This window comes from Fulmarus glacialis, unplaced genomic scaffold (assembly GCF_000690835.1).
Source record: "Fulmarus glacialis isolate BGI_N327 unplaced genomic scaffold, ASM69083v1 scaffold1449, whole genome shotgun sequence".
In the NCBI taxonomy this organism is placed as follows: domain Eukaryota; kingdom Metazoa; phylum Chordata; class Aves; order Procellariiformes; family Procellariidae; genus Fulmarus; species Fulmarus glacialis.
Genome location: NW_009233727.1, coordinates 52,704 through 80,303, shown reverse-complemented (window position 1 = coordinate 80,303; position 27,600 = coordinate 52,704). Strand labels below are relative to the sequence as shown.

Here is a 27,600-nt window from a genome sequence, read left to right as displayed (position 1 = left end):
CCTGGCACGGGGCAGGAGGGAGGTCTGGGTCTGGCCGGCTCGCAGTCTGCGGGAGGGCGGCTGGTTCCTGGTGTGTGTTTTACCCGTAGGTGCCACAATCCTTTGACTGTGTGTTCGAAAGCCTTGAGTCTATACATTTAAGAATCAGCAAATTAGAAAAATTGTCCTGAAATGTTGGAGGGAAGAACAAGGCAGGAAGGCAGAGAGGGAGGGGGAAGGACTTGGAGGGAGGGAAGGGGTTGGTAAAAGAGAGTTCATCCAGGGGCACTGCCCTGGCTTTGCGCCCATCGCCTGCGGGCTGGGAAGGAGGGAAGGAGGCAAGGACGAAAAGGGAGGACTGATTTCACACATTCAGTGCATATCATACAACCAGGGCAAGGCTTTCCTCCCAGGGCTCCTACCTGGGATGGCATCGCTGCGTAGCCAGTCTAGAGCCCTGCCCAGCAGCCCGAACCGTACTCACAGCAGGGTTACAATTCACTGCTTCATTGCTCGGGGGAAAGATACCTTCTCCTTTCTTTCCTTTTTTTTTTTTTTTAATTATATATATCTTTTTAAGGACTTTTTTCTCCCTTTTTTGTTTCTTTTTTTTTTTTTTTAAGTCTTATAATTTTCTGTAACAGCAGCTTCTTTCTGTATTGGTGTGGAAGTTATATATAGAGAGATATCTATAAATATATATGTAAGCCAAACTGCCTTACAGGTTGTTGTTTCATGGGATTTTTGTTGGTTTGCTTTTTGTTTTGTTTTTTTCAGTGTTGTATGTGTAGCAGGCACTTGAGTTTATATGAAGATGTTTGCTTGGGAGCTGAGGGGCAAAGGACTTGGGAGAGGGAAAGGGAAGGAAGGACGGAGGAAGGAGCAGGGACTTTCGACGGGTGGCCACTGCTAGCCAAGGATGTCCAGGTAGATTGGTGTGGCCTTGCCCAGAGCATGAAGGATCTTGTAGATCTCCTTGATGTTGAGCCGTTGCTGAGGTTCTCTCTGCCAGCAGCCCAACATGATGTCGTAAACCTCCTTGGGGCAGACTCGAGGCCTTTCCAAAACTCGGCCTTGGGTAATGCATTCAATGACCTGAAAGAAAGAAAAAAAAGAGACATTGAACGCCAGTTGGGCAGTTCCTGGAGGATGTCCTGTCCCAGCTACTTCTTGGCTGATGTGGTACCATTTAGTGAATGGGAGCACTGAGAAGCCAAGAGATCTGCAGATCCTCAGCGCTCACCTGTTTGTGTGTAGTTAATGATAATTTTACAGTGAAAAGTTTGTCTCCAGCTGCAGTCTTGCAGTTCCCAAAAACCTTCCTCATTTGACACCTAACTACCTCAATTCACTCTCCAAACAGGATTTCCCAAGCAAATGAAATGAAGTTTTAATTTATGATGTCAGTTTTTTCTGCTAAATTGAAGAAGGAAAAAAAAAACCTTAAAATCCCCAAACTAAAGTAGTATTTTGCACAGCTGAAATTATATTTTTCTTCCCTGAAAGTCAAGAGTCCTTTCCATTGCAAAGCCCAGGAGAGTTCTACAAGAGTTCAGAGCATCTTTTCCTACCTCCATTTCCAAGGGCAGATTTGCCTCATTTTGACAGAGAAAAGCAGCTGAAAGAATGAAATTTCATCTCAAATCACATCTGTGATGGAGAAAAAAATTTGCAGCACTAAGACTCTGTTCTGGGTCAGGTCAGTGCTGCTAATGAGAGAAATGTGAGCTCTTGGACAGCACTGGAGTCTCTTCAGAGGGATGCCATTGGAAAGGGCTCCCCTAAGTGTCTGTTTGCGTTTTGCTCACCGGAGGAATGGATGCCAAGGGAAGGGGGGTATGATTTGTCAAAGAGCTGCTATTACCGTCTGGCCTCCTTGGTTGGAGTTGATGAGTCCCAGCATTGCAGTGTGCGAGTGACCTGCCACGCTCTGCAGATAAACACAGATCCCAAGCAGTGTGTTGAGGGAAGCCACCCAGCAAGGAGTGTTTGGAATTTATCATTTATGAATAGTAATGGGCCTGCCACACAGCTCAACAGATACTTATCGCTTTGCTGTTTGCATATAAATACAGAGGGGAGAGATTAGGACCTGCTGAAAGCTGGGCGAGGAAGACGCAGCAGGCAGAGAAACCTGCATCGCCGTAAAGCTGCTCGGCAGCGGTGACCTGTGGGAGGAGGTGAGTTACGGTTTCTGACAGGACATGCTGGACATGCACAGGAGCCCTGTGTTGGGCCCTTTGTCTCCAGGACAAAGGAAGGACATAGACAGAAGTTAATGGACTGGCTGAGGCTTTCAGATGAGGGGGTGCCCTGCCTCGTCCCTCTGCTCAGGCAAGGTCTCTTCCAGCCTTGAACAAAGCTACTAAAAATGCTCTGGGGGTACGAGGCCATGCGGATGCCACAGGAGGGAGCGAGCGTCCCAGCCTTGTTAATGCCCAGCAACCCAACAACAGCAGTGCTCCGCCAGCCTGGTGATTGCTCACGCTCCGGTCTGGAGCCTGGCACAGACTCATTTAACCTGCCTCTCCACGGGGCTCCGCAGCTGCGGCCAGGCTGCCGCTGAGACTTGCTCTGATGCCTCACCATCCAGGAGCTGGTGGAGGTGTCAGTCCCCTGCAACCACCCAGGTTCTGCCCACCTCTCCACAAATTGTGAAAAATGAACCAGGTGAGAGCTAATGTGGCTCCCTCCAGGATAGTGTGGTCTGGGGTGGAAGTCTTCAGCTCTCAGAAAGAAGTGGATACAGCAATAGGAAAGGAAAGGATAAGAGTTTTCCATGGATGGTAGAAAAGCCAATACAGCTGTATCGGTGCAGACTTTAGTCAGCCCTCCTCCCTCAAGGTTAGGGGTGACTATTCTCAGTCCTACTGCCCCGCAAAGGAAACTGAGGCAGAAAGCACGGGAGCAGCTGAGCTGTCATATTCCAGCGTGCCTATCACCCATAGACAAGCTACATGTGCTCATTTGTGTGTGTTTGTATTTACCCTCCCAGGGAAATGCAAGAGCAGCTCATTAAATAGCGTGACAAATAACTTCTGTCGCTGTCGATTCCATTGTTTGTGTCTCTAAAATGTTTGCGTGTGCTACTTTGGGATATGCAGTCAGGCCCCATTGAGCACACGAATGGGCAAGTATTAGAGCTGTAAAGCAACACCTTGGATTTGCCATCTCTGCAACTCACTTAATTAAGGGATCTGTATCCAGAAAGCAGAAAATGCACATTTCTCATTACAAAAGGTGAAATTTCTGAAATCCATTAGATACACAGTAGGATAAAAATGTGCAAGATTCCCACACACCGCTATGTCAATGCATCTTGTTCCTCTTCTATAATACCCCCTGCTATTCCGAGCAAAAATCTTCCAAACCATTTCTGCTGATGTGCCTCAAACCTCAGCTCTGACACTCTGCTAATCCCAGCCAGCCTTTCCTCCACATTTTTACAGTACAGCCCTATACTGACGGGCTGCAACTTTTGCTATTCAAAGAAACAACAAGGATGAACCAGGTCCTTGGGTCCCACCCTCAATGAACTGGGGCAAACCATGTAATAGATATCCCTATGGGAAAAAGCCCCACAGAGACGTGCCATGTGCTATATAACAGGCTTCAAACACTTTCTCATAAACCGAAGGCTGCAGTAGGAGCCCCAGCTATAAAGTAAGGAGAAAGAGAGCAGAGGAAATGCAGGACATGGCAATAACTTAGATCCCAGCAGTAATTTGGGTATCCTCAGTTCTGGCAGCACCCCAAGAGTTTCTCAGATGTGGCTGTTATGGAGGTATGTCAGGAACTTAGAAGGGAGAGACTGAGGATGAGCCAGTACATGGCTTTAGCAGAGCCTTTTGATTCCTGCATGCCTCAGTTTCCCCAGCTCTTAAATAGTGACAATGACACTTCTCCCATGGTGAAGCCATGGGAGTGCCAAGGAGGGGACTATCTATGCACGAACTGCTTTGCAAGCAATCCGGAAAGGAGAGGTGGTAAAAAGTACAGTTTCCAGCTGAGGTGTCTCAGCACTGTTGTACCTCTGTGTTTGAGAGCTGAAACCAGGGCTGCTTCCCATATGTGAAGATCTCCCAGAGGATCACCCCGAAGCTCCAGACGTCACTCTCTGTTGTGAATTTCCTGTACATGATGCTCTCCGGAGGCATCCAGCGGATAGGCAGCATGGTGTGTCCTCCAACCTGGGTGAGGGCAAAGGCACAAGGAAATCTGAGTGATGAGAGCCCCGAGGAAGGGGTCAGCCCTGACGTGACAAACTCAGGGCCTCCCTGTGAGCTACATCAACAAGGAGCTGTTCAAAAAAGCTGGGCTGGCTACTGGCTCCCCGACCACCCATGGGCTTACCCACCAATCCCACCTGGTTAACATGATGGATAGGGAGTGAAATGTATCCAGACAAATGATGTCCTCTCCTCTCAAAACGGGCTTGTAAGGAAATCAAATTACAAAATGCCAAGAGTATACTCCAGCCCTACAGTCTGATGAACCAGGAGGCAAGGCAAAGTATTGTGTTGAGTTTTGCAGGGCCTCAGTGCTCTGAGGCACCCACCAGAAATACAGCGTGAGGTTCATCCCTCTGCGGTAAGGTTTTCTAAAAGCCATGCACAGGCATCTGCACATCACCTAATTGCATGAAAGATTTTGTGCTCATAAAACTGTGCTACAGGCCTTTTCAAAAAGAGCTTTGAATATGTAAATGACTGCAGGACCGCACTGCAAAAAGGCGGTCTGTTTGTAAAGAACAGGCTCTTACAGGCAGGGATATGCCCAGCTTTTAATGGAGGCAGGAAAGCCAGCCCCTTTGGAGGGTTTGGAAATGGAAGAGCCCATGGGCGAAGTCCCATTGGGGTATGCCAAGCCAGGGAAAGGCACTTTCTCAGTCAGGGTCTACCCTCTCTAGGGCACATGAATCCAGCAGGTATACAGCAGGTTTGCAGGATACATGCAAACAGTTTGAAAACAGCAGATTCACTAGAGATTTCCAAAAAAGTGTCTCTGAGCAGGACAAGTTTTTCTCTGTTCTGTCCTTCTACATAAGAAGCACCATCTGTGGGGAAATAGCTAATTGATAAGCCCAGCCGGTGCTGGAAGCAGTATGGCTGCAAGTCTCCAGCACTCGTTTCTGCTGAGGGTAAAGTGTCCGAGGTTTTAGTGGTGATGAGAAAGAGGGCTTTTTTGGTACTGCTTGGAAGACTGCTTGTCTCATTATGGACTCCAAAAAAGCAAGTGCTAATAACTTTGTAGCACTGCAACTGAATCAAACAGGCAGAAATCTCTCTGGTCCTATGACAGATCAGGGGAGAAGGTATCTGGTATCTAGGTTTCCAGCATATGTATGGCTATTCAAAATAATGAGATTGTTGCGCTTGCTTGGATGAAAACGTTTCTTGTACAGTTTTCTCAAGCTGCCACAGGTTTCTTTGCCTGATTAAAGCAGAGCTGGTGTGGGGAAGTGTCAGTACAGAGGCACGCTGCAGTGCTTGGAAAGCAAGAGGGACAATGCTGGGGAGGAGTGTTGGAAAAGGGTGTGAAATGGCTATGATGCTTAGCAGGCTTTCTGCATGGAGGGTGCGAGTCAGACTTCTCTGGGGTTTGACAGAATTCGGACCCGGGCTGGCAGCGTTGTACCCAGAGGTCTGCAAACCAGCCCTTTTTCTAACTCTGAAACAGCTTCTTCCTACAAAAAAGAGAAGGGGTTTTAAAGGTCTCAGGAACATCTTTCTTTCCTAAGTGCAGAAGTGCTCAGAAGTGCGATGCATGAAGATAAAAAGCTCATTGCAGCTCTACACCTCCTATTTAGAAATGGCTTGGCTGGCATGTTCTCAGCTTGCTGCTCTGAACTCCCAAGAATGTTCTCCCGTAATGGAAATGGAAATATGCTTTTCTTTCTTTGTTCCTTTGAAACCCTGGCTGCAATTTTAGCTCTTTCCTGCATTCCCAGCTTTTACAAGTTGCTTTCCCTTCTTGTGCAGGGCTCTGAGGAAATGTTATCGACAGAACAGGACATGCATCAAACTCGATTGTTGCAAAAACTGTTTTGTGCTAACGCTTTTTGTTCTCCTTTAAGTAGCACTAACTCTTCAGTTTTCCAGCAATCTCAAAATGATTACTTATTGCAAAGCTCTCTACATTTGCAATATCCTGAATCTTGCAGGATCATTTGAGATTACAGGCAGTACAACATATTGAGCACACTTAAACTCCCTTTTGAACAGCTTATGGCAGTTCAGAATCTTTGAACCAGGCCCTCAGCTTACACAAACACTGTTACAGCAGTTTTGCTTGAATGGGAGGGCCCTGGTTTACACCACTTGAGAATCCGAAAGCAGAATGGAGAAGCCAGTAGTTCCATCTCAGTTCTAATAAGCTAAAATAAAGTCAAGGTCTTTGGTCTCCTCTAGACACATCCTGGTGAAGAACTGCCAACAGTCAAGGGTTGTCCCAAGGATGTGATGACACAATCTTAGCTCATATGGTAGAGCCCAGGGACTGCCAAAGCATTCCTCTCAGCCCTGTATGTCATGTGAGACACACCTTTTACTAAAAATTAATCCAGTAATAATTAATAATCAAACTAGGGGGGGGGGGAACAAGCAACGCCCAGAAATGTGTAGATCCCAAAATATGGCTCAGTTATGCTCATAGATAAGGAGGTATTCTTTGCAGAGGTGTCCTTTGCATCTCAAACAAGGTGCCACATTTTTGAGAGGAAATGTTAAGTCTTGCACTCGCTAGCTATAAGCAGAACAGGCACCAATTAAGCTGTGCCATAAACCACTCCAATGTCTAGCTTAGCACATAAGGCTGACTATTACATTTTAAAGATTTGACTATCCCATACTGCTCCCCTTGCAAACTGATTAGGATTAAAATTCCCATTTAACAGATGAGAAAACAGATGCAGGAAGGCAGGGAAAGGCCCTGCTCTGAAGCTGTATAGTACGTGAACACTAAGTCGAGTCTTCCTGGTCTGCAGTCAGCGGTACCCTGTTATTTGCTGATGTGGCAAAATTATTTAGAGCTGAGCACAGAAGGATTGTGCTACTGATGCCATAGGGAGCAGAGTGTGTCCAGGGTGACAGAAATCCTTTGCATAACACCTAGCGGCTGTGATCTGTGTTACGCCAGTGTAGACTTGCACGTGATTCCAACGGCTACATACTTCTTTCACAGGACCAGCCGTTGCCAAAAGCTTAAAAGCAAAACGGTGCTATTAAATCAGGCTAAAAAAAAAAAAAGATGCTGTGTTTTTCTTTTGCAAAGACAGTTTACATGGCATGTCCTTGGCTCTGGAAAGAATCGTTATCATGTCTTTAGAGAGAAGCTGAAAGTTTGCTTCAGTCAAGCCCCTGTTTGCTCTGAGCTGGGCCTGGCAGGTTTCAGAAATAAGTGACCATGCAGGACTGATGCTTGTCAGGAGCATACTACTTCTGAGACTTTTCTAAAACAGTCATGTCATCTTCCCACCCCACCTTCCCCACGCCATTCTCCTTGGGAGCCAGGGATGGGGGAGCCCAGACATCATGCAGGTTCATCTTCTAAACGCCCCTAAGGGTGATATGTCCTCAAACAGTGGCATTGCAACGTCTCCCCTGGAGACACTCCACAACCTGGAACAGGGATTTGCTTTCAAGCAAATAAGGCAAGTAAATCTTCTTCTGTTCCTCCCTTTAAATCCTACTATGCTGCCAAGTTCGCCCTTTCTCCTTGTTATTTTAATGCTTCATAGACCTGCAGACTGGCCACTTCATCCCATTGCCATGGCTGTCTAGCTTTGCTTGACATTTTTAGCTCTCTAACTTTCTCTCCCTAGATCAACTCCCCATGCCCATGTTGACATGTTATTCCCACTGCTTTGCTCTTTCTGTTTGCAGTACTATCCTGGTAATAAATAGAGCAATCAGTGCATATCCTCCGAATGGCCAAAGTTTCCTTCTTCTGTCTCCATTTCAAGATCACAGAATCACCTACTTGTTTCCATCCCTTTCTAATGGATATTCCCAAGTGCATGACCTGGTCTACAGCCACATGTTTCTGATACTCCAGGGCACCTGGCCTCTGCTCTGAAGCCTCATTACGCGTCCAAGCCCGTAGACTTGCAAGATAACCAGCCACTCCCTTTGAGGAGCTTATTGCTGTATTAGATATAAACCTTGGGGAGCTGGAGGAGGTTCGTGAAAGGCAGTATTAATGGCCGTTAGGGAGAGAGATAATTACTTAATGCTAGTGCAGCCCTTTGACAATGTAAAGCTATATAAGTGCTATGTACAAGCAACATTATAAGGCTCGAGGTTTGTCTGCTATCAAGGAAAGCTGGTGTCTGGGGAAAAAGTTCTCCTTGTCCCAGCTTTCTGAATGACATCCAGCTGATTAGGAAGGGAAAAGATGGCATGTTATCCCCAATGAGTTCAACGGTACAGCAGCAGGTAGTGGAGCAACAGTGTTCAGCGAAGACTGTGCAATATAGCCACTGTTTGGGCCACTAACAGAGAAACCATGGAAATCAAAACCAGAGTAAGGCTGAAAAACCCTCATGAGAACTGTGGACTGGTGGGAATTCAGATCCTAACATGTTAGAGGCAGCTCTTGGTGGGCAGCCCTGTTTTCCCCCTCCCGACTCACACACTAGCTCCAGGGCTGTAGCTCAAAGTAGCATTCAGAGGGCAGCTACTGAGCCATCCCCTCCGTGCTCACAGCTGAGGGTTGCTTCATGGATCTCAGCTAAGAACAGAATTTGGTCTCTGGCATACTCTAAGGCTGTGTTTTATTTTAATTTTTGTGCAGTTTCCTTCCCAACTTTGAAATAAAATGAAAAATAAATCAGTACTTTTGTTTTCCTTGGTCATTGGACATTTGCTTTCCAAGGTCATTTGATAGCGTTCTTCCTGTTCCTGGCATACTTTAGAGAGGTTCTGCTTCTGCTCCTGCCTTGGGAAAGTCACAAGAACCACCATAGGTGTCTTCATATGGTGCAGCATTATTCGAACTTCCCTTTTATGCACAGGAAGCTGAGACATTTGAGTTTCTAGAGAATCAAGTAGCAGCAGTGGAGACCTTGGCACCGTTTCTCTCCAAGAAAATCCACTCAACACAATCCACACAACCTAGTGAAAAGACACACATTCTCTGATCGCTGTTTCTGTTCCTGCTGCTGTAGGTAGGGATGACCTGGGATCTTCTTTAATTTCAGACCTGGCTCTCATCCCAGGCTGGGCTGCACCAGAACATACATCCTTTAGACCTCAGCTCTAGGAGCTGGGTGATCCCTGGAAGATACTTAGCTTCCCCCAGCAGCCAGATGTATGTCCCCATCAGGACACATTAACTCCTGCTGTGGGCAGGATGTGTTATTCAGCAGTTCTGGACAGCCTTGTATGAATAAGAGCCACAGGTGGCTGGGTCACCCAAGAGGACACAAGGACAAAAAAAAGCAATGCAAGCAAGAAGCAGGAAAAGCTTCTCTGTTTGGCTAAGTTGAGCTCCTGGAGAAAAACAAACAACCAGCAAAACTGCTGTAGATCACGCCTTTGTGAGCCGAAGTTTGTCAGATCAGGTTGCGGCATGCAAAGGTGGTTTCTCAGGGGTGAGGCAAAAGTGCTCATGGCTGGGTCTCCGGGAGGAGACACTCCTTCCCTGCCTTCAGTGCTGGATCCAGCAGCACTGAGAGACATTTCTCTATCAGATGTGCCAGTATTTTGCCTGTGTGACTCCTGACAGATTCCTGGGCACCTTTTGCAAAGCAGAGGGATTAACCCTGACATGCCAGGCAGAGCTGAGTTTTGCTGAACATTAGCTGTCCCACACTTCATAGTTTTAACTGTCACCTTACTAGGCTCTTACGTACCCAAGTAGTTTACTTCAAAGGTGGCTGAATTTAAGTGCAAGTTGCGACTGGATGCAATTCCCAAGTACTTTACCTGTAATTTCCTTTCAGCTTACCCAGAAAGAAGGGTGCTAGCTATAGCTGAGACTGCACCATTGCCAGAGTTACTCTGGCCTCAAAATATCTCCAAGGTGTTCCCCTGACTGAAAGGCATCATGCGTTATGGCCGTACCACCCCCAGGCTGAGCCTCTTCTAAGAGATTCAAAAGCCACCACTGCAAACTCTCAGTGTAGCGCTGTCTTTGCCTTCAGGTCTTGTGCCTTTGCTGTCCCTGCTGTCATAGCCAGTGCTGAGTGTGAGTTTAAAACCAATCAACAAGACCCAAAAAGCTTCCACCAAACATTTTGACTCACTTTTATTGTGTCCTCACCATGCAGCACTCCGCACGTGTCTACTCCGCTTTCTGGGAATGGCAGATCCGATCCCCTCCTAATCCTCACTCTGCACCCAACCATCTTCTCCGTTGCAGGCTCTGACAGTGCCGCAGTTCGGGGCTCGCTGCTCCCCCGCATGCCAGTGACTGAAGACATCTCACAGCAATTTGCAAGGGATCAGAGGGGTTTTGGAGATTTACAGAACACACAAAGCAACCTGTAGCTGTTTCTCCTACTTGCATGCAGCTGCGCTGGGTGTCCCAGCCTTGCCCAAAGCAGGGGAGATGCAGATCACCTGCTGCCAGAGGGGAGAGGGTTGGACTTACCCAGAGAGAGCATGGGGAAAGGAACCAAATGTCCCTGGCATGAGGTGATGTAAGGAGCCAGATGGACCTGCTCAGGAGCAGGAAAGACTGACCAGGCAGGGTTAATGAGAAACTGAGAAGGGGGTGAGACCTTCCTGCTGTCAGTAGGACTGTTTGGCAAGGGACTGTTTGTTCCCCCGAGATGCACACACCGTGTTTAAACATGAGTCTAAAAATAAAGCCTGCCATTGACATTGTTTTTCCTTACTTCATTTAACAATCTACTTGCTTTATGACCTGTAATTCTGAATCGCATTGAATCGAGCGGTGTAATTTGCAAGCAGGGACAGCGGCCTTTCTCCCCCTTCCCCTCATCTCTGCTCCACTGAGTGTGTTTTAATCCCATGGTTTTCAGCATTCCTAATGAGCCATTAACAAGCTGCCAATTACTTATGCAAATGAGAGGGGGCAGACATGGAGGGGTGGCTGTAGCTAGAGGTAAATTCTGCTACCTCAGAACAGCCTGAGATAAATCACTGCTGCCTGTACCCAAGAGTCCTCTCAGTTATATTATCTGCCATCTAAAAATGCCAGAGGTAATGCAGAGGATGGTTAAGAAAAGGGAAACAGAGGAGTAATCAGACATATATTTTTAATTATGTTTGCCAATAATCTATTTGGTGTGCTCCTTACCACAGGTCACCCCTCCCCTTTTCTTCCCAGAACTCAAAGCAGCAGCACCCACGGCTAGGAAAGGGCTGCACAACCAGCCTGCAGAGGAACAAAAGCCAGTTTCTCATTTTCATATAAGTAAATGCTCCAAAAGCCATGATCCCCAACACCAGGACATAAACTGTGAGAAACCCCAGCCATGCCTCATTCAGCTGGGGAGACGTGGGAGCAGCGCAGCTGTAGTTTGCAAAGCACCTAGTAAAGAGGTCACTGAGGCCACCACCAGGTCCCAGCAGGTCCTAAACCCCTGTCCTAACAGTTGCTGCTAGAGCCTTCCCAGGTGAAGGAGAGGTGATCGGATCAGCCTCCTGATCCCCTGGGCTAATCACTGAAAGCTTCTTGTGGCCCAGAACAACAAGACCCCACACTAGGATCTCAGACAGTGGAGGAAAGTGGTAGCACTGGGGAAGGATTCACTGGTGGGAGACCCAGCGGCTTCCCAGGAGTCCCACTGCTTGTCTGTGGGTTGGCACTGGGCGGCTGTGCAGAGGGGTGCGTGCAGATGGTGGCCTCTGCGGTCTTCTGCACCACAGCCACAAGAAGGGCACCCCATCTGGGCTGTTACAAAGCCACCAACTAAGCCACCTTTCTCCTGGTCACTGCCCAGATAACAGCAGAGGCTGGGAATGCCACTAAACCTATTCAAACTACTGCCATCAGATAGTTTGTCAGGCACCGTATGGATTTACCAATTTGTCTCCACCAGGCTGGAGACCCTTGCACCACACCACTCTTTTTTAGGACCGATCTGCTCAGAGACACGCAACCCCATGAAACAGCACAGCTGTCGGCTGGTTCCAACTTCAAAGGGATCTGTAGTCTGCAAAGACTGCATGTGCCAACTGAAATTGTCCATGACTGATCTGCATTATCATTTTGCAGTGAGCTGGTAATACTACAAGAAGTGTTTAATAGCTCAAAAGCTAATCAGGTAGAGGCTAAGTTAAACCATCATGATGCAAGAACGCGTCCATCAGAATTCTGCTCTTTTGGTGACACAGAGAATGAAAATCAGCTCAGTTTCCAGCTTCGGAAAGTAGGAAGAAGATTTGCCCGATAAATCTTAACCTGGCAATATAAAAGCAAAGTCTCAAAATGGCCTGAGAAATGCAACTTAGGAAATAGGACCAATAAAGCATTGCGTGTGCGATCACTCTATGCTAAAATGCTTTCAGATTGGTATCTCATAATCTCCCCTTCCGTCGTCCCTCTCTGTCCTGACAGTGACTCCCCTCTGGGTAACCCATAATGCTCCGGCTTTGTCTGCAGCCAGAGCCATTCCTGACTGACGACTATACATGATTTAGATAAGGCTCCATTACTTAACTTCTGGATGCTGGATAATCAGTTCAACTGCCTTGGTATTAATCATAATAATATTCAAAATTCATTAGCCTAGATTGTTTGGAAATCTATTTCTTGTTAATGTCGGATTCACTGAGCATAGGCCTGGCAGCATACAGACAGAAACTTAATACGATGCAGGGTATGGGAACTCCCTATAGAAACAGCCCCTTTCTTTATGTGCAGCTGGACCATGATCTGGCAGCTCCTGCCTGGTTTGCCATTTGTGAATCTCGTTAAGTAGCGTGAAACACTGTTGGTTGACCAAGGGGCATCTATAGAAATATATAGCTGGGTATGGAGTTTTCAAGGGGGAAGGTTAGATGCTCAGATCTCGCCCACAAGTCTTAATAGTATCTTTTGTATCTAAAACCTGGGAAGGCAACCCAGAGACTTTTATGTGCAATCATGGTATGGAGGTACAAAAATCGAAAGTCTTTTTAAAATAGAAATCGGTTCCTTGCTTTCCTGAAAACTTACAGTACTTTAGATTAGCGCTTTACCAAGCTGAAAAACTTTCAGCAATAAAATAGCTGGATCGTTCCTTCTAGCCAGTTTCCTGGCTAGGCCAATTGAGGACAGTTCCCAATGGTGCGTTTCCTAACGGTTTATTTGGCCTGTTTAAGCATTTTGGGTGATGGTGCTTTCCTTCAGGTACAAGTTCTCACCCTCTAGTTGAACAGTGGTTCCTCAGCAGGGAAACATCACCGAAATATAGAACAACTTCAGAAGATGCATACGCTTTCTCTCCTAATGAAGGCAGTGCAGGCACAGATGGCATCTCAGACAAACACGTCTAAAATAAAGAGCTCATCATCGGAGGCTGCAGTGTCACACCTACTAATGATGTGATTAAACTCATCAGTGCCGGTGGGAAAGCTGTGCCAGCTCTGGCACTGCTGAATGGCGAGCTGCATTTCACGGCAGAGGCAAACTCCAATCCCCCTCCCACCCATGAGTTATGCCACCGTAGAGAGACATTGAATATATGATGCTGATGGCTAAACTTCCTGAGACCTAAAATAGGGGAGGTTGCCCTGGACATGCCCTTCCCATGCCTGAAGCATCCCTGTCAAAAGGCAGTGTGGCACACAGAGGAGACGCTGCAGATGGTGACAACAGCCAAAGAGGGACAGGCACAGGAGAAGAGAGTGGCTGCACCCATCTAAGCACAGCTGTGATGGGGAAGCAGCAGCAGCGCTGGGAAGTGGCAGAACTAAAACCAGCAATAGCCAAGATGGTGGCACGTGCAGAATGAGAGGCTGGGGTTTGGCTGTAGGATTCTGCTGGAAAACAAGCTAAATTTGAGCATTTGAAGGAATCAAGCATTGCATCCTCTTCTACTCTATTTTTCCACCTGCGACTTTCTCTGCATTGAAGTTTCCTCCACTCTTTATCAAGTTTTCTGGATGCCCTTGAGTAGGACAGAGTTGCTGGAGCCCCGTGCATTTTAACCACTGTGTTAAAATTCTTCCTCCCTACTTTGTTTAGCCAGGAGCATAAATAAATAAGCAAACCCACAAACACAGGAACCTGGTTCCCAGGTGCCATTAGAGCCCTCGAGCACTAAGTGGCCATCGCAGATATCGTTAGTTGCCTTCTGCTCCCCTTCCTGCAGCCAGCCAGACGCTCCACCCCAGTGAGCCCCACTGGGACCATTTCACAAACCCAGCACCCGGTAGGACACACCTGACTGTTTTTGCCGTAATATAGGACTGCTTCTAGACGGTCAGCTCTCCAAACCGGGTTAGTTTTCCTAGAGGAGTCTCTAGCCACCAGCTCTCCATTAGGGTTAGCCACAAGAGGAAGGACGGAAGGAGAAAGTGAGTCTAAAGAAACCGCTAATGTTCTGCAGTGTCTGATAGGATGAATGACCCCTGCAGACATATGCTGAGCAGACAGGACAGACCTCAATTATGTCATTGCTGGAGCATTTACTTCAAGGAGAAACGTGACTACAAATGCTGGGCTTAAAGCCTTGGCTGGTTTCACTGCCTCTGGATAAGCTGTTCTAGTCCAAGAGCGTCAGGTATGTGTGTGCAGCATGCACAGGCAATGACACATGTGTCTGCGTATGAAACAGCTTTACAGCCCAAAGAGTAGAGCTGAAAAAAAAAACCCCTATTAAATTTCATTCCGCCCTCTTTCCTTTGTGAGAGAGGGCCCTAAAGGATTTGCTAAGACATTGATGGGTGCCAATCCATATACCCCACAGGGCAACCCACAGCCTCCCTCAGGAGATCACAAGCAAATCTTGTCCACATGATGGAAATTTCCTGCTTGCCACACTGATTTTCCCCAGCCTCATCCCCACTGCATTATCCCTGTGCTAACTTCTATATACTTCTCTCAACATTTTCTAACCTTCAAGCTCACAACTTTGTAAATATTTGCGATCAGGTAGCATATCTCCTCATTCTGGTCATTCTTTAGACAAACTATTTACATACGGCTCTTTCTATCCTCAGTAGTCAATTGCTTCATGCTATCTTTGGTTCCGCTGCACCTCTCCAGAAGCTGTCGACCTTATGGATACTCTTTGTGGGGCTGAGTCAGGGACATGTGGCTGTGGAACAAAAGAATATTTAAAATAATGATTGCTGTAGAGGCATACACTTTGCTCTTTGACTTGGGTTCTTTACATGGATGGCTTCAGAAGAGCATTTGTTTCACTGGCACACTGAAAGCCACGAGCTTGCTGGGGAGCTGCCACCCCGCAAGGGACTCTGCTTGGTTTGAAGAGGACAGGGTTTATAAAGACAAAATGCAACGCGGCCTGGGGCGGGCACAATTTCACTTTACAGCAATACTTGCTGTATATTGATCAGAACCGGCTCGGTGCTTTATTAGCCACCCGAGAGATGCAATGAGCTGCTACTGGAATTTGTGTTTGATAATCAAAGGCATTTGTCATTCTTCAAAATGCTCGATGAGTAGGTGTTTGATTTGGGTGCGTGTGAAAAATGGAGGACAGCAATCCGGAGCAAGAGGCAGGGAGGCAGCAGGCACAGGTAGGGTGTCCTGCTGCCCACCCCTCATCCTGACCCACGGGGCATCCCCGCTGCAGCATCCCACATGGCCCCGTGGACACCATCCCACGGGGCAGGACCCAGCTCTGTGGCTCAGCAGAGTCCTCCACCACTGGCAAAGCTCTCCCTGATGAAGCTTGAAGAGCAGCAGCCGTTGCTGCCGTTCAGCCCCCAGCCGCCTGGCACACGTATCTCCCTCAAAGCCTTCCTTTCTCTTTTGGCTTTCCCACATTTTCTAGACAAACTGCTCTGGGTTTTTTTCCTCCCTCTCGCTGACAGGTATAGGTGGCCTTGCTGCCCTCTCATTGCACCTCCCCAGCTTGAATTTTAAAGTATTTAACAGCTTTAAATTCGCCTAATGAGGTTTCAGTCTGCACTTTGCTGCCATCCTTCTGCTTCTCTGACACCGGGAAGAAGAGTGGTTTGGAAACCTATCGTGGACTTCCCTGCGTTGGAGGTCTAATTACATGGTAACTGGTGACCTTGTAAGTACAGGGTAATCTGCTGTGTAATACCAGGGTAAATTATCCCAGTACTTCTGTCTTTTCCACTGCAGCCTTCTGCAGAGATGGAAATACAGCCGGTTAAACGATAATTAATCTTTGAACCATTTGACACTTGCCCAAGCCGGTGAGCAGTAACCAGCAGAAGCCCTCTTGCTCTGCGCGGGGCAAGGGACTGGCTCAGCAGCCACCGCTCTGGGAGTGTCTGGTGTCACCCGGCCAAAGCAGGGGCCACTTTGTCACCCAGACTCTCCGCCTGGGGAGCTGGCTGGGGCAGCGGGCACGGGCTGCTTTCTCAGAGCTGGATGCGGCTGTCTCCTGCCTGCCCTGCGTTAGGCATCGCTTATTTGGAGGGACACATCCAGAGTCATCTGCAGGAGGAAGGGGGCACCAGGGGCATGTGGATGCCTGAGGGGAACGGGCACCCACCCTGTCTGCGTTAGCAGGACGGGGCCAGAGGTTCAGAGCGGCTCATCCGTGATGGGGGTGAGCCGTCCGGAGCGCTTTCTTACCCTCACCGCGAGAGAATTGCGTGGGAACGGCACCAACGCCTTCCTCTGAAACCATCCAAACCAGCCAGGCACAGCCCCAGGCATTCACCCTGCAAAACTCCAGGAAAACCAGCCAAGAGATAAGTTTTCTCCCTCCCTGCTGTGAGATGCACTTCATTCCTTCCCATGCTAACAGCCTGTCGCCCCGGGGCTGGGGGTTGCCTGTCTGACCCTTGGTACCTTTATGGCAATGAAATACATTTGCACGTGTTTTAGACCTGCTGACATCATTCCCTCCGGAGAGCTTTGGGTTTTTATAGTTACCACGGTAATGATTTTCAGATTATAGACTAATAAAATATTTTAATTTGTTAGGAACATTAGGGTGGGCCCTGTAAGATTCTTATGACATTTAAATAATGCTTAAAAAAAAAAGGGGGGAAGGCGGGGGGTGGGAGGGGGGCTCTGAGTGCATTTCTTTTCCAAACAGGAACACTGAAATAGAAAGTCAAAATCCCACATGCTGGTACCAAGATCAGCTCTGACACTTCCCCTCCCTGCCTGTTTCACTTGAATACCTGCCAAGTTAAATAAGCAAACATGGGATTTCGGTGTCCTAGTTGCAAACCTGTTTTTGTCAAGTGAGCCCTCCTCCTTAGTCACTCTGGCCGATTCTGCTGCGCCACAGTGACCCGATCTGAGCCTGTGCGACTCCCTGTGCCATTGCCCTCTACGGGCTGGGTCACAACTGATGGGTGCTGCAATGGGTAACACAGCAGTTTTGCACTTCTGCCTATACTCACCTATTTCTTTCCCCCCCTCATTCATTGCACACTCTGATTAACTAACTGGACAAGATTGTAAAGCAAGCAAGTCATGGGTCTAGAGCATCCCATCATTTCCCCTGCATCAGCCCCTTTCTAGTCTGGCTGGGTAGCAATTGCATGATTTGGAGTGAATAAGACTGCACTGAATAAAGCAGGGGCATTTTGGAGGTGGAAAGTTGCCCTTGCAGCTCTAGGGGTGGATAAGGCTGATAGCTCTGTGCTTCGTTTCCTAACCTGTAAACTGGGGCAATGCAACTCACTGACTTCTCAAAGATGCTGTGCAGGTAATGACTTGTACAGCAAAGTAATAAATGGCATGGAAAAGCCTGCCAAGAAAGGGAAAAATAGTCAAATGTTTAGCTCAGGGTTAGTTATACCTGGTAAAAGAAAGAGAAGGTTACACAATGAATATTATGGAGAAGAACAGCAAAGAAGTTCCTTTGTTCTGTGAGTACTTCTGCCTTGTACTTCAACTGGATCATATAAGATTAACGGCAAGTGATTATGTAAAATCTGTACTACAAGGCAGAGGCAAGTGTGAGCTCGGGCCTCCCCATTATCATTACCTGACCTTGCACGTTCCCCTTTGCAACCTCAGCATTTTTTTGTGGATAGGATTGCTGGGTGATTATTTTAAGAAAACTGTGTTAAATTTCTTGCTTCTGTGCCAGGTACCTGCTGTTTAACAAACGGGCCATGACTAAGCATAGACTGGAAATTAGAAGCATCTACGAGTTAAAGCAATGAGATTCTGGGACTGTCTTCCCTCAGGAGCACATTTAATAGTAGTGCTTGATTATGAAAAAGATAAATCTGATGTGATTGATGCAACAGGGGATAGGATTTGATGATCCAGGGAATCCCTTCCAGCCCTCTCTACTCCTAATGAATGTATTTTTTAAGGGCGGGGGGGGGGATGCAGTGCTCTACTGTTGGCAAACAACAGGGAAGCGTGTAGATACCTGCTGATGGTTAGTGGGTCTCCATCCCAGATTTAACCACTTCCCATCACCAAGAAGGTGGAGCAAAGTCTCTCTTCTCTGGTTCTGCCCATCCTGAACATACCAAGCAGAGGTGGGCACAAGGATGCTACCTGCTTCCCTCTTTGCATTTTCCAACTACTGAGGACTTCCAAAATTCACTCCCCTTGAACCAGTACCACAAATGTCTCAGCTCACAGGTTCCCTATGTATTTCTAAGGTACTTACCTGTGTCCCAACACCATAATGACTGTGTCCCTTGCAATCTTTTTTTCATGTGAATCTCCTTGGTGAAAATGAGCAGGGATCACCTTTTAACAATGGGAAACTGAGGCACGGAAGGACTAACTGAATTTCCTGCGGCCACAGAGGACATTGATAGCATGGAAGGGACCTGCAGCCCAGTCCACGGCTAGGATCTCACTGCTGGGACTCCTCTTCTTCTCCATACACCTAACTGAGCTCTCTCTTTCAGAACAGGAATAGCAGAGCAGAAAGCGTTTTTCAGCCCAAGTATTCACTGGTCTGGGATTCCCATCCTCTGTCAAGCCAAAGCGGCTTGGGGTTTCTGAGGGCACAGTGCAAGGTTGTTTCAGAAGGCATGCACGAGGAAAGTGGTTATGTTCCTTCTTCCCCCTTGAGTAGTTTTAATTTTTTAATTCCTACTTGCTAAGAAGATAAAATGCTGTGATTTCTGCAGGATTAAATGGTGCAGGATAAGCTAAGGGAGTTTATTAATTAGCATGCTTTCAGGGCTGGTAAAAAAATAATAAAAAGAAGCAACACAGTTGTAGATGATAGCTATAAATATGACTCAAGCATTACTTGCCATGACATTTTAGCCAAGGGGAGGCTGTCATATTAGTGCTGGGCATGGCACTCTGATAGTGAATAAAATCATAAATGAGAGGGCAAGGCTTTCTCTCTCCAAAATGTGGCTATTCACAGACATGTGCTACATTTCTCCAGGGCCTGATCCTGCAAATAATACCAGGTATAGCAATTCTGTGTGTGAGTGCTCCTCTGGCTTCCCAGGGATTGCTGGGAGCAGTGAGTGCTAAGCCCAGTGGTAAGCGGCTGCAGGATCAGATTCATAGTGTGCCAAGCATTTTGGATGAAAAGAGCTATAAAGAAGTCACATATTATTATGTCACATTGCAAAGGTCAACCCCAGTATTTGTTCTGTCATAAGGACATGATTGAATGGCAAAAAAATAGTGTCAGGGCACAAGGGAAAATAATTTTTTAAAAACTGCCTTCAGGGCTGAGGATACAAAATTACATCAGTGCTTAGAACTAAATTCCCATCCACACCCCACAATTCAATTTTGGCTCGGAAAGGCATAAACGTAACAAAATCACCTTTCGGTGGCACGTCTTCTTATCCGCTGACATATCCCCTGTAAAATCAGCGATATCTAAACTCACACTCCCATGTGATTCTGGCAACAGTCAGGAACTGCCAAAGCCCTGCTCCGTCACGGATCCCGGGAGGGCTTTGTGAGATCCACTCAGCTGCTTAACACCATGTAGGCACTCGCTTAATCCCCGTCGCTGCCGGGGCAGGAGGAGTGGTGGTGATGCTGGGAGGAGGCTGGGCAGTGGGACAGCGAGTCCTTCATCACCTGGCCAGGAGCATATACCTCACCTAGCAATGTCACAGGGAGGTTTGGGTAATTGGACCTCGGTAATTTGTCCCAGTCATGGCTACTTTGCAAATATTTATGTCCATCTCTCTGGGCTTGCTGGCACAGGGAAGCTATTGAGAAATAAAGTGTGGAAGCCATCACTTTCCTGCCTTAACTTATGAGGGGTCATAACTGCTCTGCAAAGACAGTGTCTTTGGGTGGATCACCTCAATCCACTTCCAAAACGGACTCAAGCAAAGGCTCTCCAACTTTCTGGATCAACAGACCACTTCCTTGTGTGCCAGCAGCAAAACGACACAGGACAATCAAGTTCAATGTTTGCCCCTCTCACAGGCTTCTGCAGCTCACCTCCAGTAGCCTTGCAGCTTGCTGGCGGTGGCTTCTGGGATGCTGTGACAGTTGGGGACCCACTGGGCTGACCATCCCTACACAGAGGCTCCAGCATGCAGTGAGCACCACGGGATGATGGCTCGCCTCTGTGGGAGGGAGGGCAGGGTGAAGAGAGGTGTTACCGGCTCTCAGCTGGCTCGCACGGCTCCCATCAGCCACCACCTTGGCAAACCCAAACTCCTTTGCGCTGCCAGAGCATCGAACCCACACCGATCTCTCACTGGCCCTCCACTGGGCAAGGGATGGGAGGAGCGGTGGGGCAGTCATGGTTGACATCCACTCAATCGCAGCTGCAAGCACCCAACCGGTCAGACACCGAGGCTGCGTCTAGACTAGCAGACAAAAGGCGTCAGGGCTGGCATGTGACGGTCCAACTGTTCAAATGGTCTGGTTTTAGCCCACGCCAATTTGACAGGGTCCAAACAACGGTTGAGAGGACAACACAAGTCAAGGACAGTTCCCGGTGAGCAGTGCAAATGCCACCCTGCTTGGAGGCACGGAGCTGTTTAGCTGCATGGAGACAAACCATGCTGCGCTCGCTGCCATCAGAGGCAGAGGACGGCCCACACTGTCCACTAGTGCAGACACAGCCTGAACACCCACGGAGGAAGATCGCACTGAGGACTTTTGCATTCATCCCATATTATCTCACCGTACAGACAAGCCCCAGAGAGTTGCTATAGTAACATGTGCAGTTCCCATCACACAGGAGAGCCCCTTCGCTGCCAAACACACTAGACCCGACCTAGTCCCAAAGCCGCTCAACCCCACGTGTCATTTCATGCTCAAGCGGCACCAGTCCCCCGCTTCCAGCTGCCCCAGGGGTCGAGATCCACTCACTGTTGCAGCTGCCGGCGGTGCCAGTCTCTGTCGCTGCCACGCTGCGCTGAACTGGCCCTTCGGACGCGGCCCTTCCTGACAGTGAATGGGTGAAAACAAGGGAAGGAGACAAACAAAAGAGAAGGGAAGGGTGAGAGAGGGAGGGAGGGATGGGGGGGATGAAGCAAGAGGACAAGAAGGGAAAGGGTATGTCTTTAACCGAACCGTACGTCTTTCACTGGCTACAACATCCCAACACTGCACAACCCTTGCTGCGGGGGGACAGGGCGGGTGAGACCCCCTGGCCCTGGTGACCACCACCTTGGACCCCACACCATCACCTGCACCAGTACAGAGGAAGGGCGAGGAATGAGCACTGGTGCTGGGCAAGAGTCAAAAGGTGCTCTGGCCTCCTGAAACTTCTTCTTGGACTGTGAAGCCACATCCCTTGGGGGACCCAGAGTCCCTCTCTGACGGGAGAAGTTTCAGGAGGCTTGAGTGTTTCCTCTGTATCTGGTACTTAACCATCCTGCTCCTTGGCCATCGCCAGCCCTCCTGGGCACAGTGCAGGGATCCGTCTCTGCCAGCAGAACAAGACCCAGGCCTGATGTCTTTACTCAAGCAAGTTTGGGTTAGCCAGAGTTAAGGGCATCATTGGCCAGATGTCCCAGTGAAGAACCTGGTACATCACCCTACGCTTCCCCGAAAGTCTTTGTCCCATCAGTACTGTTCCAGGTTGGGGGAGGAAGAAAAAACTCATCCCACAGCTCCCGATCACCCGCAAACCTGCCAGCGCTTGCAAAACTGAACCTTAGGAGGGGACAAGGGAAGCGAAATGATGGAGCAAATAATACAGCACTACTTTTTCCCGTGTATCAAAGTAGGAAAGATTTGGGGAATGGGAGGGAGGAGAAGGGGTAGGGATCTCAGTGTGCAAATTAGGAGTGAATGACGAGCATAAGGTCTGCTGACTTTCTAGTAAGGTGTTCGTGTTCCCACCGGGACAAAAAGGAGACAAAATCCCAAGATGAAAGGGCAGTTGGTGAGCACAGTGGTTTGGGGGAAGACGTCTGGCTGCGCTACTCAGGCTGACAGTTGCCCAGGGAATACCAAAAATACGGCCTCAGGGTGTGTCCAGCTAGTCATCACCCTGGGCGCCTTCCCACCCCGCACCAGAGGCGAAAACTGAGCTGCTAAATGTAGCTGACAGCTCATTCTGCTTGGGGAATTGCCCCGTGAATGACTGACTCGCCTCCCTTCCCAAAAAGTTGAGGTAGGAAATGGGTGGGGGAAAGGCTTAGAAAATTGTTTCATGATGGTTGTTTAAACTGCCTCTGCATTACAATGTTACAGTTAGGGAAAAAGAAAAGAGAGATCTATCGCATAAAGCCACATCCTAAAGCCAGCTGTGGCAGAGGTATGGACATTGGAAAGAAGCAGAGCAAATGAAGTCATCCAGCAGTGGGAAAAAACATCAATATAATATAGTGCAGAACAAAGCAAATTCTACCTCAAACACAGAGCTGAAAGAGAAACATCTTCTTCTGTCAGATCTATTACCATGCATTTATTCCAATAACAAATAACTAACCCAGAGAGTAACCCAAACCTGATTTATTCCTCCATCTAAGTAAATATGAAGCGGCAGCTGAATCTGACTGTAAAAACCACTGATCTCATATGTTTTCCTTGCATGTATTGGAAAAAATAGGAGTGGAGTTTCTGCCTTGCTGCCAGGGGATGCTGGCAAAGCATTTGAGCTATAGATATTGTATCTTGTCACTAATGACTGCAGGGAACTAAAAGGGATTTGGATTTTTTAATGCTTCACATTAATTGATAATTTGGTCTCAGAATCCGCAGCGGAACACAGGATTTGCTATATTGGATCAGTCTAGTGGCCCATAAAATCTGGCATCTTGCCTCAGTGATGCTTAGAAAAATTATCATCCAGTGTCTTTGCTTATAAGGTTGCTGGCCACTTCTGTAAGGCCATACAATTGTAACAGAGGAAAGGTCTGTCTGGCCTGCACAGGAAGCCTCTTTAAAATCCCAAAACGTGGCTTTGGCAGGGCTATATTACATCTTTTTTTTTTTTTTTTTTTAATGCGAGGAAGAAACTCTGTAACTACAAACATTTTCAACAGACATGCTGCTGTTTTTCCTCTTGGTCACCACAGCCCAAACAGCGAGAAGGTGAACTTGTGTTTTCAGAGGGCAAATGAGAACACGACTGGGGCCAGAGGAGGGGAGATGCCTTGTACTGAGCAGAACAATATTGATAAGGCAGTGTAAAGATTTCCCTCACTAATTCCTTTAGCAATCTTACCATGTGTTGCCTGCGTAATTGGATGGGGAAGAGAGAGGTGGAATCACTTAAGCGTTCAAAGCTCAACACACACCGAGAAAAGATTCCTATTTTTTGTGTGTGTGCAATTTTGTGCATCGTTGCCCCTTGATTATACATTGAACGTGCTCTCTTTGACAGCCTAGCCCTAAACAGCCTGTTTATTAAAGACAGCTGCTTGCAAATAGGGGCTTTCTCCATCCAGCTGGCGTGGAGAAGGAGCTCGCTGTGGCTGTGAGAGAGGCAGGACTATGAAATGGGGGGGGATCAGGAGGGGAAAGCCTGCGGAAACTCTGACCACGCAGGAATCAGGAGGAAAAAAGAAAGGTAATGGTTTCTTTCCATGCAAACATCTTAATTAAGGAGGACAAAGAAGATATTTGCATCTTAATTTTTCTAGGGAGATCTTCAGTTTGTCTTGAAGCAAGGCTTTTCACACTGGGGAAAACCTTTAAGTCTATCTCACTCAAAAAGTCACTACTCCACTCCAAAAATCAGGAAAAAAAAGCAAGCCAAGTCGTAATTTATTCATGCTCCCACTAAACTGGCTTATAACTTCTCTGCCTCCGATTCTTTTGCTGATCATACTGAGGTTTGGGGATGCTCCCCACCTTTCCCGACTAATGTGTGATCTCATGGCTGTCCCCATGGTAAAGGAAAGCTGAGATCATGGTCCTGCAGGTGGGAAGGCAGGAGGAGGCTACTGGCCAGCTGGGATGCAGCAGGGAAATGGGTTCAACAACGTAGAGAAGGTGAGAGGGGAGGGGTTTACACGTCCAGGTCTCCCTCGATTGTAAGTGGCAGTGCTCTTTCCAAAGCGCGAACGCTTTGTTTCCATATGCTCAGGAGCACACACACTGTTTCTGGTCCACCTGGGGCTAGAACAATGAAACTCGCTGGCATGTGGTTCTCCACCTTCTTCTGCTCTAGCTACAGTTTAAATCAGGCCATCTTGGTAAAACACAGGAACCATCAGCTCCTCTGGCCTGCCCTGTACAAAACCCTTCCTTGTTTCCAGTGATGCCACAGAGGAACATGTTTTGGCTGGATCTCCACCACAGAAGAGTCTCTGTGGCTCCAAACTAGGCACTGTGCTCTTTTCCATCTATCTCACAGCTTTCAGGCTAATGGGATGTTCAGAGTGGGAACAGCGGGAGGAAGGGATCACATTGCATGCAGGCAGCCACTAGCAGGTGGTTGGGAACCGCACTTGGACAATACAAATTAGAACAGAGGAAAAAAACAAGTTTCACAGTCGAGGGGAGGGGGAAACTACTCAAGGATGGGTGGGGATCACCCTTTTTGGATCTGTTGGCTGTACCCAGGGAACACTGAAAATGGAAGAGTCCTGCCCTCTCTAGTTAAGTTTTATGGGAGAGGGCTTTGAAGGAAAGGGCTCCTGAAATCCCTGCAGGAAACTTGCTGTCTGAAGTTTTCACAGCAGAGGTGAACAGGTTTTCTGAACTGACCTGAACCTCTGACTTCCTGGGGGCGGTGTCACTACCCCGCAGCTGGGTCCAGCATTTGACTGGTTACGCCCAGTACTCTCTCCAGCTCCCAGTAAAGCAGAGATCAGCCTGGACAGCTTTTAAGAGCAGCCAAAGTCCAGTCAGCTGGGTCCCTGACCTCAGCCAGAGATGCATAGGGGGGAGTATGGAAACAGAAGAGCCCACAGTATATGTCCCACAATATCTTCCAGTCCTCAATAATCAGTGGCACAGGGATTTCCTGAAACAGGGGAGGTATTTTGTTTGATAGCCCCTGATAGATTACTTTGCTTCTACATCTCTGTTCAATCATTTTTTCAATCCATCTCAGCTGTTGGCACTTACCATCTCCTGAGACAAGGAGTCCCACCACTTTACTACCCACTGTAGCATCTCCATTGGATCTGAACCTGCCATGAACATCACCAGGTCTTTTAGGTCAGGAAATACTGAACAACAAACAATTCCTTCCTATTTGACTACATCTATGATTTCCGCAAATGGAAGGTCAGGAGTCAAAACTGACATCAGGAAACAAAATATCAGGAAGCTAAACTGAAAGGCTTTGAACTCCCAGCTCTCTGGAGCGCAGTCCAATGGTTGGGAGAAAGCAAAAGGCTCAATTCAAATGTCTGGGAATGGGGCTGAACTTTGATTAGCTCTCAGTAAGTGTGTGAGGGTTTGGGGGGAACATAGAGGGGTTAAGCGTGGAGGTCAGTGTTCGGGTGAATATTGAGACTATATTAAACAAAAAATCTGAACCAAATGACTTGTAATGCAGCAGCAACATATCCTGAGCAGGAGAAGAGGTGAGCGTGGAGGTCAAGCACCATAGCAGGGAGTTCTTATTTCCCAAAAACAAACTGCTCTTTTGTGCCTGTGCTTCAAAGAAGATGTCACCAGATTGCGAGAGCTCTTCACCTGCCACATCCCTCTCATTACTGGAATGAAATAAATGGCAACAGCATGAAAACAGCAACTCAAGCAGGAGAAAGACAGGTAGACAGTGAGGAAAAGGGGAGGAGGGAAACAGGTTGGGGGTGGATGTCTTGGCAGGGTGGAGAATTAAGGTAATTACCATCTCTGAGAAAATGCCAGAAATACAACACAACCTAATTTCCCCAAGTAATTCCTCTGCACTTGAGCTGCTTTGTGTGAAGGGTTCTTAATGTTTCAAACAAGAGGAAGGGGAAAAAAAAAAAGTCTAAACATTTGTTTTTCCCTTAGTGTAGAAATGGGGAAGTGTTGAGGAAAAATGTCTGGCTAAAACACAAGATGATGCTGTTACGTCTTCCTTTCAGGAGATAAGGAACTGTGCCGCGAATTCAATTTGCAGAGGTTTTTATAGGAGCCACAGAGGTATCGAAGACCGGCACGTTCAATAACACACTGACTTTTCCTGCACGCAGAACACACCAGGACAGGCACAGAGACACTCAACCCACGCACCCACATTGAGCGGTTCCCTCACCTCCCCTGTTTCCAGCCCTACTGCAGGTTCGGGGGAAATCGGTTCTTTTGTCCCCAGACCACCAGTCAGGGCAGTTGTGAGGCACCATGGCGTGAGCCGTCCACACCTCACGGGGCACAGAGGTGTCATCTAGGGGGAAGGGTGGCAGTGAAAACAAGGAAAGAAATAACAAATCAGGGGTTGGGGTGATGGGACACGTTGGGTAAACAGATGCTGAGAAGGGCCTGTAATACTTTCAACAGCAAACATGGGCTCTGCCTAGCTGGCCCCTCTGTATCAGTACTAGGGGTCTCCAGGTCACATCTCCAGGTCACTATGAGATTATCCTGCCCTTACTTACGTAGGTAAGCAAGACATGTTCTTCAGGATCCCACTTAATACAGGAGAAAATTAAAGTATTTTTCACTTCTAAGTCCTTTCCTTAGTGCAACATATATTTACAGATACGAAACCTTCCCAGCACCCTGGCAGAAAGGATGGAGAGAGAGTAGCACATTATATTTCTCATTTCAGAGAAAGGGTAGAAGAGACAAAAGGTGGTGCTTGCTGCTTAGCATCTGCACAGCACTTAGGTGCTGGAAATGGTACTGGTGTTGGAAGCTGAATGTGGCACAGACATTGTACCATCTACACAAGATTACACACAACAGTCAGCACAGCCAGGGACTGAACTTGCTTTCCCCACCCATCGACATTGAAACAGAGCCTGAGCACACTGTCCGGGTGCACAGAGCCTGGCTTGCTCTCTGTCTGGAACTAATCCTGCCAGTGTACACCAGGTCTACAGTAAAACCTGAGAGTGGCAGATTTTTTTTTCCCCCCAAAGTGAGTCAGTACCATATCCCAGATAGAAATTTAGAGGGAGTCTTCCTCCCCTCTGCTTGTTGGCATTCCACTTCGTAGGTGATGCTGCAGAGCCCTAGCACGCTCATCACAGGGCTCCTTCCTGGTGCTAACAGGGCTGGGCAGCAATTTCCCTC

At 47.8% G+C, this 27,600-nt stretch overlaps 1 protein-coding gene across 1 annotated transcript in view; it reads right to left on the bottom strand.

The window, feature by feature from the left end:
- Window positions 1-518: 518 nt before the first annotated feature.
- The window catches only part of NTRK3 (neurotrophic tyrosine kinase, receptor, type 3), a gene marked incomplete at its 5' end in the record, with an annotated part of 42,792 nt that continues 15,710 nt past the window's right edge, over window positions 519-27,600 (bottom strand). The window contains 3 exons of the mRNA XM_009585396.1: window positions 519-1,074; window positions 4,011-4,169; window positions 21,337-21,411. Coding sequence (XP_009583691.1) covers window positions 889-1,074; window positions 4,011-4,169; window positions 21,337-21,411 — 420 coding nt within the window. The remainder of the gene's footprint in view (window positions 1,075-4,010; window positions 4,170-21,336; window positions 21,412-27,600) is intronic.